Here is a 13,005-nt window from a genome sequence, read left to right on the forward strand (position 1 = left end):
GAATATTATTTGTTTTTCTAAAACTTTCAGTTCAACTGCTTTTTGTGTGCAGCTTCTCCAATCTGCAACAGATCCATGAATTGAGTCAAACTGTTACCTGAGGAGAGGTGTTTATCCTACCAAGATTAAACAATTTTGCACCCCTCAATTAGCTTTTACATTCATCTCCAAATGTATTTATTCTCGTAATAGAAAACAAATCCAAGTATATCATTACTTGAACAATTTTATGCCATCTCAGACTATTCAGTACTTTTTACAAGTATTTCCTACTGCAACAACTCCAAAACATCATTATAAATATAAATATAAACATTCTCATCTCTGTGCCTGGCAAGATCATTGAATGAATCCTCCTGGACACAGTGTCAAGGCACATGCAGGACAAGGAGGAGATCTGGGACAGCCAGCATGGCTTCACCAAGGGTAAATCACGCCTGATCAATCTGGTGGCCTTCTATGATGGAGTGACTGCATCAGTCGACAAGGGAAGAACAACTAATGTCATCTACCTGGACTTCTGTAAGGCCTTTGACACAGTCCCACACGACATCTTAATCTCTACATTGGAGAGATATGGATTTGAAGGGTGGACCATCCGGTGGATACGGAATTGGCTTGATGGCTGCATCCAGAGAGTAGTGGTCAATGGCTCTATGTCCAGGTGGAGGCTGGTGATGAGCGGTGTCCCTCAGGGTCTGTTTTGGGCCTGGTGCTTTTCAATATCTTCATCACACAGACACAGACAGTGGGATTGAGTGCACCCTCGGCAAGTTTGTAGATGACACCAAGCTGAGAGGTGCAGTTGATACAACAGAAGGAAGGGATGCCATCCAAAGGGACCTGGACAGGCTGGAGAAGTGGGCCTACATGAACCTAATGAGGTTCAACAAGTCCAACTGCAAGGTGCTGTCCCTGGGTCTGGGCAATCCCAGGCATGAGCATAGACTGGGAGAAGAACCCATTGAGAGCAGCCCTGCAGAGAAGGACTTGGAGGTTCTGGTGGACAAAAAGCTCGACATGAGCCAGCAGTGTGTGCCTGCAGCCCAGAAGGCCAACTGCGTCCTGGGCTGCACCAACAGAGGGGTGGGCAGCAGGTGGAGGGAGGGGATTGTGCCCCTCTGCTCTGCCCTTGTGAGGCCCCACCTGGAGTGCTGCGTCCAGGGCTGGGGCCCCCAGCACAAGAAGGATGTGGGGCTGTTAGAGTGGGTCCCGAGGAGGGCCACGAAGATGATCAAGGGCCTGGAGCACCTCTCCTGTGAAGAAAGGCTGAGAGATATGGGGGTGTTCAGCCTATGGAAGAGAAGGCTCTGGGGAGACCTCATCGCAGCCTTTCAGTACTTAAATGAGGCTTATAAAAGATGGACTCTTTGATCAATCAGATAATGACAGGACAAGGGGAAACGGTTTTAAACCAAAAGGTGGGAGATTTAGATTAGAGGTTAGGAAGAAATTCTCCAAAGGGTAGTGAGGCACTGGAACAGGTTGCCCAGAGAAGCTGTGGATGCCCCATCCCTGGAGGTGTTCAAGGCCAGGTTGGATGAGGCCCTGAGCAACCTGATCTAGTGGGTGGCATCCCTGCCTATGGCAGGGGCAGTGGAACTGGGTGATCTTTAAGGTTCCTTCCAACCCGAGCCATTCTATGATTCCATGAAGGTTCTCTTGCTCTCTCTAAAGTTCTTTCACATTGTTTTGATTATATTCTCTTCATTGTTGGTTTCCTTGATCCCTACATATCGCACTATAATGAACCACTGTTCATTTGATTTAAAAAAAAAATTTAAGACACAATGAATGACAATGTCTTGTTCAAAGTCTTGGGCTCAGTTCCTACTGTACACAAATTGATTTTATCCTCATTTTAAGAATTTATGGCTTTTGGTTCATTTATTTGGTTTTGAATACATTATTTTTACTTGGTCAAACATGGCATGAACATAATGGTCTAGTTTTCTGTTTCTCACAAAGATGTCTCCAGGTCTTCTTTCATCTCAACGCAGACGCTTGAAATACTTGAGCTGATCTATTATTTTTTCCTTCAGATATGTGACCAAAACAGGAATCTGTCAACCAGTAGCAGTCCCTACACCCGGATTTATTAGAAAACTTGCAGCCACTTTGCTGTATTTTATCTTCTCATTGTTACAGTCATTTGTTATATTTGTAAGTTTGTTTAGACTTGGATATTTAACTATATTGGCACAATTATTCTGAAGAAAACTGGGTGGGTGAAGTAATTTAACCCCAAATGTTCTCTCTGAAATAACCATGCTCTTTGATTTGGCTGAATTCCTTCCAGAAGGAACTCCTCCATGTGGAGAATATATCTTGTCGGGAGCTCTATTGTACTTAGTACAACACAGCTCTTGACCTTTTCTTAATCTTTTTTGGACTACAGTACAATTGACTCTAAACCACAATCTATAATCAGCATGAATCCAGACACACATACAATTACGTTACTTCATCAGCTGCTTTGTGTGATGTCTTTTGGTTCAATTTATATTGACAACTATGTCCATATTTTTGGTAGGATTTTTTTTTTTTTGGACAGAGATTAATAGTTGTTACTCTCTGCTATTCTCTGCTAGTCACTTCTAGCAAATACTCAGATTATGAAAGTAAACAGGAACAAGCAAGCGTTATTTTAATGGTCACAAACTACTAGAATAAATTAGACTAGTCACGCAGCATTTCTTTAAAATGGATTTTACCTTAAAAAAAAAAAAAACTAATTCAGTTGCACTATGGTATTTTTCAATAACCAGACAAATAGCATGATGCTTCAGAGAAACTACATATCACTCAGAAAAATGTGCCAATATAACCTTGTAATTCAAAAGGACAAAGATATCAAGCTTTTACTTGTCATAATTATTCTGGGAAAAACCTCCACAAAGAGACAATCTTATCAGCAAAACAGATATTTATTTTGAAGCAAGCTATGAGGGAAAAAGGCTGTTTTGCCAGAATCACCTGCCTGTAAAGTAAGGATCAAGATACGTGTCTATTTATGAATGTCCCTTTTAGGAGCTGAAACTAAGATTCTATTCGTCTTCTGTTACTAATTTCTTGCATGAAACTTCTTTTGCAAATTTCATTAACAAGATGGCACTCAAGCTTCACAGTTAAGTAATCTCATTGCAAATTTTATTTTCCAGTTACAGTGAATGCAATTCATTAGAAAACATTGTTAAAACTAATCAATTAGAGAAGAAAAAATCTTACAAAACAGAAAAGGCTCTCTCTTCCTACGCACATGCTTCCGTCTAGTCATTTTTAATATATTTCTTATAAAGCTGTTCAGCAGGTGGCTTCTCTGAGGTTATTTTATTCCAACACAGACTTACAATTATCGCATGCATTGAAACAAAGAGCATCTATGTCACTATGGTGACTTTGTTTAATAGGTCTAGCTTTTTTAAAAAAAGTGTAAGTGGAGAACTCTGTGGAGAAAAAAAAAAAAATCAAATATTGCAACAGTCATCAGGAGACTGACCAAGCGAAAAAATCCAGGCAGTAGCATGACCTGTCCTGTGCTACACACAATATTTTGGAAGTGTTATGAATTTGAATGAGTCCTCACTTTAGATGAGATCAACAGCTTGAAGCTGAATCACTATATATAGACACATTCCAAGTCCAGCGAAAATGACCCAATTCCTTCTTCCACCCAGAAACCCATTTTGAAACAGTCATGAATAAAATTCTTCCTACCTGTAACCAGTTCACATTTACGCATGCCACAAAGCAATTACTGTTGTACCATACAACAAAACCTTTTGTTACGCACCTTTCTGGAATTTTCAAAGTTTTCTTGGTAAACTCCTTTTACTACATCCCAGTTTAAAAAATAAATAAAATGAAACTCCCTACTGTTTATACTTGCTTACACTGTGATCAGAGAAGAGAATTACAAACTCAATTAGGTTAGTAGGAACCTCTGGAGGTCATGTAGTCCAACCTCCTCGAACAAAGACTGTTAACTTGAATCTGGTTGTTCAACATCTTGTTCAAATAAACTAAATATCTCCAGTTTCTTCAGAAATCTGTTTAAAGAATAATCATTTTCACTGAAAAGTGTTTTTTTCTTGCTCACGTAACACTGGAATTTCTCTTGCTGTCATTGGTAAGCATTGCCTTTTACTATTTTGGTGGACACTTCTGGGAAGAGTCTCTCTCCTCTGTTACACACACCCCCACCCTCCCACTAGGTAATAGGGATCTTACAAATCATAGAACCACAGAATATCCTGAGTTGGAAGGGATCCACAAGGATCATCAAGTCCAACTCCTGGGTCCCCAAAGGACCACACAAAAATCAGACCATGTGTCTGAGAGTGTTGTCCAAACACTTCTTGAACTCTGACAGGCTCAACGCTGTGACCACTGCCCTGGGGAGCCGGTCCCAGTGCCTGACCACCCTCTGGGTGCAGAACCTTTCCCTAACACCCAGCCTGACCCTCCCCTGTCCCAGCTCCATGCCGTTCCCTCGGGTCCTGTCGCTGTCCCCAGAGAGCAGAGCTCAGCGCCTGCCCCTCCGCTCCCCTCGTGAGGGAGCTGCAGGCCGCCGTGAGGCCTCCCCTCAGCCTGCTCTGCTCTGGGCTGAACAAACCCAGGGACCTCAGCTGCTCCTCAGACATCTTGCCCTCTACACCCTTCACCAGTTTTGTAGCCCTCCTTTGGACACTGATGGTTTTATATCCTTCATAGATAGGTATCTGTGAAGTTTATATCTTCGCAGATGAAATAAACCAACCTATCTAAAACACTAAAATATTTATTAGCTTACTAGCTTGCACAGTGGAAGTAACATTAGAACATTACATAATTACAGTACATTACAAACTGGTTAATCTCAACCAACACAAATCAAGAACAACTAAAAATATTTTGAACACAACTATAGAGTCAATATAATGCATACAGCTGCAATATTGACAAAGAATACATGAAGAATTCAGCAGTTCATATTCTGAAGTTCATCCAGTTCCACAGAGGCCAAATACAGTTCAAGGACAGCACAAGAACTTCAGAGTAGGCAGATGCTCTGCCCCAACTCTCGCAGCAAATCTCCTCTTAAACTTACACAGGTACATCATTTGCACTGTAAGCATGACCTGCTATTTTGCTTAGAAGTAATATCTGTTTTAATTAGTAAATTTCTAGACTTTTTTTTTTCTATTCACAGAAATGTACAATGCTATTTTTAAATCAACTGGCCTCAGCAGTTGGTAGCAGAGTTTCTGTCTGTTATAAGAAAATAGGAGTATAAGACTGCCTCTTGGAAGAGTACATTAAATTCAGTTCAGACTGGTTCGTACCTACACAGTTTAGTGACTGTAATAGCCACTTTAGCCAAAGGTCTGTTCCAGCAGAGGGATTCTAGTGGGCCTGGGGAAAAAAAAATACCCACATTCCTCTCTTATTTTGTTTCTTTATTTTGTCATAGTATCCTTCATGAACAGATTGGCAGCAGTCATCACCATAAATTGATCTTTTACCACCATGTCTGGTTCCAACCGATTGCCAGTAATGCAGAGCTTGTATTAAGCTAAATTTATAATTCCATAACAAACATATCATTACCAATGACCATTTATATATGACCAACTATATATAAATCAGCAATTATTAGCTGATTTGTTGTAACTTAAACTACTGATTATGAAATCTGGCCATTTCTTAGAAACTTTATCGTTTCTTAGGCACAAAGAGGGAAAGAGGGAAGTTGAAATTATTTCTTCATTGAGCTATGAATTTCGTAAGCCTTAAGAACAAGGGTGGAACAATTTAAATAACCATATAATGGGCTTGGCATACAAAGAGAGATATGCAGCTGAAATCCTGATCCTGTTCAATGAATGCAAATTGAGGATGCAGGGCTGTACGGAAACTAGATCCTCAGACAGCTGATAAACAGCCAAAAAGCTATTAAATTTACATAACTTGAGCTGGCAATGCATGCTTGCATCCCTGAAAGCCAAATGTAACCTGGGCTGCATGAAAAGCAACGTGGCCAGCAGGGCAAGGGAGGTGATTTTCCACCTCCGCTCTGCGCTCATTGGACCCTACTTGGAGTCCTGCACCCAGCTCTGGGGCACCCAGAACAAGAAGGACCTGGACCTGTTGGAGTGAATCCAGAGTCCAGATGATCAGAAGGCTAGAGCACCTCTACTACAAAGACAGGCTGAGGAAGTTGGGGTTGTTCAGTCTGGAGAAGAGAAGGCTCCGGGGAGACCTTATAGCCCTCCAGTACCTAAAGGGGGCCTACAGGAAAGCTGGGGAGGGACTCATTGTCATGGGGTACAGTCACAGGACAAGGGGGAATGGTTTTAAACTAAAAGAGGGGAGATTTAGATTAGACATTAGTTAAAAATAGGAGTACTCAGAGGATGGTGAGGCACTGGAACAGGTTGCCCAGAAAAGTTGTGGATTCCCCATCCCAAGTGTACAAGGCCAGGATGGGGGCTTTGAGCAACCTGATCTAGTGAGAGGTTTCCCTGCCCATGGCAGGTTTCCCTGCCCTGACATGCTAAGAATATGTTAAGGCAAAACAAATAGATTGATCCTGTCCCACAAATATAGGGTAATTCATGTAAATTCCATCAATGTTAAACCATTATGTAGATTCAGGATCCCAGAAGAACTGCAGGAATGCTGTCATAGTTGCACAGGGTGTTTGAGAATTTGTTACCTGAGATCTCTGTGGTACAAGTATCACTGCATGAGTAACACTAGCCAGGTGAATTCTCAGGAATCCTGCCTGAATCCCAAGCAAGTTCATTATATGTACCATGGCCCTTTGATACCTCTCTTGCCCCAAGAAGAGAGTCCTGGCTGGTCCGCTGTACAAAAGTTCAGACCCAAATTCACACATCTCCTTCATGCATGCTCCTCCATCTTTGTAATTCAAAGCAGCAGTGAAATAATGCAATGAATGTTTAAAAACTTAGGCCTCAATGAATTTCAAGCCGTCTAAGAGACTACATTAATGTAGGTGGGCTTTATACACTCCTTCGAATATGATACTAAGTGTCTAATACCAGAATTAATATTAGGGGTGTTAGTTTTGCCAAAACAATAAATAATTATAATAATACAGAACTGAACTGCTTGCATAAACATTTACTGGATACTCAGTGTTCTTGCAACAGGGAAACAATTTAAGCTGGTAAGGCAATATAAGCTATATAAATTGAAACATCTTGCATGAAAAGGAGAACAATATGTGCAACCCTAACCTCTCAACACACCATAATCATCTGTTTTTAAAGGGATCAAAGGGTAGCTGAGAGCGATGGAAAGAAACTCATCTACTTTTATGGGTTTTGAACCAAAATACAGTTGAGCAATTCCATAGCTCCCATATGATTTTCTGGAAACACTCTTAATGCAACTGTCACTGACAATTGAAAACTTTAAATGCTATTTCCGTTCTTCAGAAATTAGGAAAGACATTTGTCCCACATCAGTTAAAATAGGGATCTTTAAGTCTTTCCATAAATATTTACAGATTCCTATTGTGTCATTAGTGTATTTTTCTGAGCTGCATATTAACAACAGGATATTTAAGATGTTACTTTGCTGCCGAGAAAGCAAATGCTGATGAACTGGGGAGCTACTATATAGCCCAACTTAAGATAATCTTTATAACCCTAACAGGATACACAGATATTCAGACCCATTAAAAACATCCCATCCTATGTTAATTCTCAAAAAGCGTGACTCACAGGGAGGCTTTTCTTCACTGACAGAAAATCAGTATAGACCATAAGAATCTTTGCATATAGTGCAAAGTCATTCTTAGTATGAATCACCTCCTCTAGTATGTGACTCGCATCAAGACAGGCGGATTTTCATGGTCCCATTACTGGTCAAGCCTTTGCTGAAATTGGTGTACAGCTTTCTTCCAAATCCGGAGCTACCTAAACTTTCTCATTTAGCTACACAGTAATAGCTTCAGTATTTGTGCTGGTGTGATGGATTGGAGTTACATACTCAGCCATAAGACGGTATCATTTAAATATTAACCGCAATATTTTTGGAATGACTTAACATATTCCTATTTTGGCAAAAAATGGACTTTTACAGCTCATGTTAGTGCCTTTAAAAGTAGAAAGGTATCAGATTACACATTCTACTAATCAGCTTCCAGTAAGCATAAGTCATACTGCAAACAACATCTGTAATAGTTATTTGCATGTACTAAAGAAATACTGCCAATTTACAAGATTAAAATAGAGGTTTTGTTGAAAAGATTTAAGAAATAATTTTATAAATGCACACTATTTTGTACATAAACTTATCTTCTGTTACACTGTGAATGAGAATATATTATGTAATAACAAAAAGTGAAACCAAAGAGAAACAGTGCAACTGTCCAGCTGTGCTCCCTTCTACAGGAAAGGGAGCAAAGATGCACTGGAAGTGAAAGCCTAAATTCCACCATTCTTTCAGGTTTTGTTCCTCTCCAACAGTATCATTAAGACAGGCAAAGAAGTTTTACAAGCCAAATTTTACAAGCCAAATTACAGTCACACAGCTGGTTTCTGAGCCCTTCCTGGTAAGCAGGAAAGCAACGTATCCTCTTCCTCCAAGTCACTTATATATTCCTCCAAGTCACTTATATAGTCTTCAGCCTGGAAAAGAGAAGGCTGAGGGGAGACCTCATCACAGCCTACAGCTTCCTCATGAGGGGGAGTGGAGGGGCCTGTGCCGATCTATTCTCTTTAGTCACCAGTGATAGGACCCGAGGGAATGGGGTCAAGCTGCGACAGGGGAGGTTCAGGCTGGTTATCAAGAAGAGGTTCTTCACCGAGAGGGTGGTCACGCACTGGAACAGGCTCCCCACAGGGACATAGTCACAGCACCAAGCCTGTCAGAGTTTAAGAAGAGTTTGGACTATGCTTTCAGACACGTGGTCTGAATTTTTGGGTAGACCTGTATGGAGCCAGGAGTTGGACACGATGATCCTTGGCAGTCCCTTCCAACTCGGGATATTGTACGATTCTATGATTCTATATACCTTGGTCACTTAGATGAAATATAAAAGGATTGGGGGTGCCAAGCATGCAACCAGACATCAGTATTACCTATTGCATCTGGAGTACCAATTGAATTTGTTGAACATGTTGTAAGCACCTGTATGCACAGGTCACTCCACACCCTAGTCCAGACCTTGGTAAGCTAACAATTCCCTGTACTCCTGTTATTTCCACTGCCTTTTTCAACAGAATACTCTTGAGTAAAACACAGAAGAAACAAATTGCAAAATAAATGCTACAGCAAAAACATTCTGCATAAAGGAGCCAGCAATAAAGCACTCGAATCATTTCTTCTCAAGATATCTTATCAAGATATCAAGGATATCAAGATATCCTACTAGGTGGTCTGTTTTACTCAAACACGAGCTAAATTTTTATTTATAGCCAAAAAATCTATAGGACTGATATCATTTTCAAATCTTCCCACCCACACCACCCAAGTTTTTCTAATACAAGCTATATTCACCCCGTATATACATATATGTTGACAAAGTAATCCAACAATACTCAATTTATTATTTTAGAGAATCTAACTTTTTTCAGTTCACATCCAGAAAAAAAAAAAAGTAGCAGTTACCACATCTCGTATTTTCGGTTTTGTTATCTTTATACCAGAATCAAATTGCAGCAGCAATAAGAATTTTAAAACTAAAAAATATACCGTGCTTCCCAACAGTAGCATAGTACATTCATTGATGTGCTGTTTTTCCTTTCTCTTTTTCTTCTCCCAGCTTTAAACAAAGTATTTTTCCCCCATATTTTGGGTAGCTATTTCCCTAAGAGTACTTTTTTTCCCTTTCTAATCTGTAAAACAGATGGAAGATTGTTTTTTAAAGAGCCTTTCTTCCACATGTAAGTTCCAGTGTTCTCCCTTCATCTCAATTTATTTACCTGTCCTCTGACTTTTGTAGTCACATACATTAAGTGACAAAATGTCATACACAATTAATTTATGGCTTAAACTATTAGTTAAGGATTTCAGAAAACATGAATGAAGAAGAAATAGCTCTCACTGTTTCCTCTGAAGCAACAAAAGGCTCTCTCACAGGGGATACAAATGTGCTTATATTGTAGAACATTAGCAAGAAGAAAAGCTTTTTATTTCAAGTTTCAAAAAAAAAAACCTAAACTGTCAATGTGAGGAGATAGTTCCTGTCCATTCCTGTTGAAGCAGTCTCTGTAAACGTGCAAAAATATACAACATCGCTACTTTTCATCTTCCCTCTAGCCTGCTAAGCTACTACACCCTACAAACAAAAACATTAAAACACAGGTAACATGTTCAGCAGCTTGGCAAGTGTTTTCTGTTTCCATTCATCTCAACTATGACATAGCACAACCATTATATTCTTAAAAGAAAAAGAATAAAATTAATTAAAAAATAGAAAAAATGTGATGAGGAAGATGGACAAAAGCCTTTAGCAACCAAAACGAGCAGCTTTAACAGGTATTAAACACAGAAAAATAATGTGATAAAAAAGCAGAAGCCGTGTATTTTCTTGTTCTCATTCTCAATTCAAATTAAAAACGTATTTGTAGAACAGCATCTTTATTTAATATGGGGGAGAAAAAAAGTACTTTTGTACCTTGGCAAACAGATGGAGACAAAAGCTTCCTGATCCAAACAAAACGACAAATCTTGGCACTTTTGCCATCTAAGCTACACAAAGAGACACACTTAAATTACAAGCTGATGTCATAACTTTGACAAGAAGTGTTGATCACTGCAAGCCTTTTTCATCAAAACATTTGTAAAATAAAGGCTTTCATGAATTAATGTCATAAATATACTCCAACTAATGCTGTTTTCCAAGACTAATTTATCTTTGAAATACTTAATGTGAAAACAGAGTGTAGCATGTCTTGTGTACAGTACCCATTTTTAATGTTGAGAATATTAAGCCAACTCTTTCGACTAAAAAGAGCAGGCAGATTTCTAATGGCAGAGTCAAACTTTATAGAATGACAGAATATCAGAGTTGGAAGGGACCCACAAGGATCATCAAGTCCAACTCCTGGGTCCCCAAAGGACCATCTGAAAAACCAAACCATATGTCTGAGAGCGTTGTCCAAACACTTCTTGAACTCTGGCAGCCCGGTGCCATGACCCCTGCCCTGGGGAGCCGGTCCCAGTGCCTGACCACCCTCTGGGTGCAGAACCTTTCCCTAACACCCAGCCTGACCCTCCCCTGTCCCAGCTCCATGCTGTTCCCTCGGGTCCTGTCGCTGTCCCCAGAGAGCAGAGCTCAGCGCCTGCCCCTCCGCTCCCCTCGTGAGGGAGCTGCAGGCCGCCGTGAGGCCTCCCCTCAGCCTGCTCTGCTCTGGGCTGAACAAACCAAGGGACCTCAGCTGCTCCTCAGACATCTTGCCCTCTACACCCTTCACCAACTTTGTAGTCCTCCTTTGGACACTCTCTGATAGTTTTATGTCCTTTTTATAATGAGGACGAAATCTTCACACAGTACTGGAGGTGAGGCCGCACGAGCGCAGAGCAGAGCAGGACAACCCCTTCCCTCAGACAGCTAGCAGTGCCATGCCTGATGCACCCCAGAGTGTGGTTGGCCCTCCTGGCCTCCAAGGCACACTGTTCGTCTTGTTCATCTGTCAAGAGTAAGGCTCTCTCTGCTCCCTTGAAAATATAATTTTCAGATATTTCGGTTGCTTCTTCTACATTGTAACATCCTAATTCAGATCCTAGCAAAGATGTTACTTATTATGATTGGCTGGAATACAGCATATTTTTAACTCCTGCTAAAAGATACCCTGCTGTGTTGAGAATAAATGGAAATTCTAAATTAATTTTGATGTAGTTTACGCATACAGCAACATTGACCAGTGGTCAATGACCACAGAGTTTTTAATTTCTAAACTCACAAAGAATTGTCATGATTTACCTGTGATTTCATCTCATAAAGCGTAGCATCCTCTGGAGTTAACTGAAGTGCTTCATCCCACTTCTGAATAGCCTCCCGGTACCTGCAGTTAAAACAATATTACACTCTCACTATATTTAAAGGAGACTTAAATTAAGAATTTCTATTTTTAAACCCGACATTTTCCTAATTAAAGTGCCAAAGCATCTCATTAATATTAACAATTTTTCTAATCACTTCCCCGTAAAACATGCTGAATTGCTTTGAGGAACTGGGTATTTGTTTTTGTGACCAATGAGTGCTAAGTACTAGCGTGCAACTTGCCTTAACTGAATTTACAAGTCAACATAGGAAACCTATGTCAAACCAATGAACTAAAGTTAGAATTCTTGAACTGAATCCAGTTCTCCTCGTTGTCAAAAATCATGTTCAGTCACGTATTAAAAAAATGTAATCTGAATGCAACATGCCTTACCACAGTCATCATTTAAAATTTGTTTTCAATTTCAAAAGCTTGTTGGAGTTACAAACCAGCATTTCTGTATTGTTACAAAGACTGAAATACATAAGTTCAAGTAACCTTGGTATATAAGGATAAAAAGGAAACAGAAAGTAAACAGGTATACTGAAATTATTCAACTTTGGGAAGATACACAGTAGCTTTGTAATATGTTGCCCTCCCCTAAAAAAAAAAAAAAAGAAGAAATGAGTTCACCAAGCCCAACAAAAAGTAGGTCTTTGTCTAAACAAAGAGGTGGAACTTTGACAAACGCATACTATGGTTTTAAACCACACCAAAAAGCTGTAACAGCATAATAAACAGTTAGAGGGGTGCAATCTTCCAGACTAAAAGGAAGCCACATATTAACATCAATAAGTATTCTGAGTGCAGCAAGTTCTCTGAATCCTCCATTTCAAAATTCACCTTTGTCACAGAACTGTGTAGGAACCACTACATTTCTATTAACTTCACTAACTTCACTGTGAAGGTATGAAGCAGTTACTCTTAATATACACACTGCACTTTTGATATAGTATAAATAAAACTAGTTTTCATACACACCTGATATATAGTTAAAATAGTT

The 13,005-nt window shown here is 39.9% G+C and overlaps 1 protein-coding gene across 1 annotated transcript in view; it reads right to left on the bottom strand.

The window, feature by feature from the left end:
• TTC33 (tetratricopeptide repeat domain 33) overlaps nucleotides 1–13,005 on the bottom strand; it is a 52,018-nt gene that overhangs the window by 14,141 nt on the left and 24,872 nt on the right. Inside the window, exon 2 of the mRNA XM_035566125.2 lies at nucleotides 11,942–12,023. Coding sequence (XP_035422018.1) covers nucleotides 11,942–12,023 — 82 coding nt within the window. The remainder of the gene's footprint in view (nucleotides 1–11,941; nucleotides 12,024–13,005) is intronic.

The sequence above is a fragment of the Cygnus atratus genome, chromosome Z (genome assembly GCF_013377495.2).
Source record: "Cygnus atratus isolate AKBS03 ecotype Queensland, Australia chromosome Z, CAtr_DNAZoo_HiC_assembly, whole genome shotgun sequence".
NCBI lineage: Eukaryota > Metazoa > Chordata > Aves > Anseriformes > Anatidae > Cygnus > Cygnus atratus.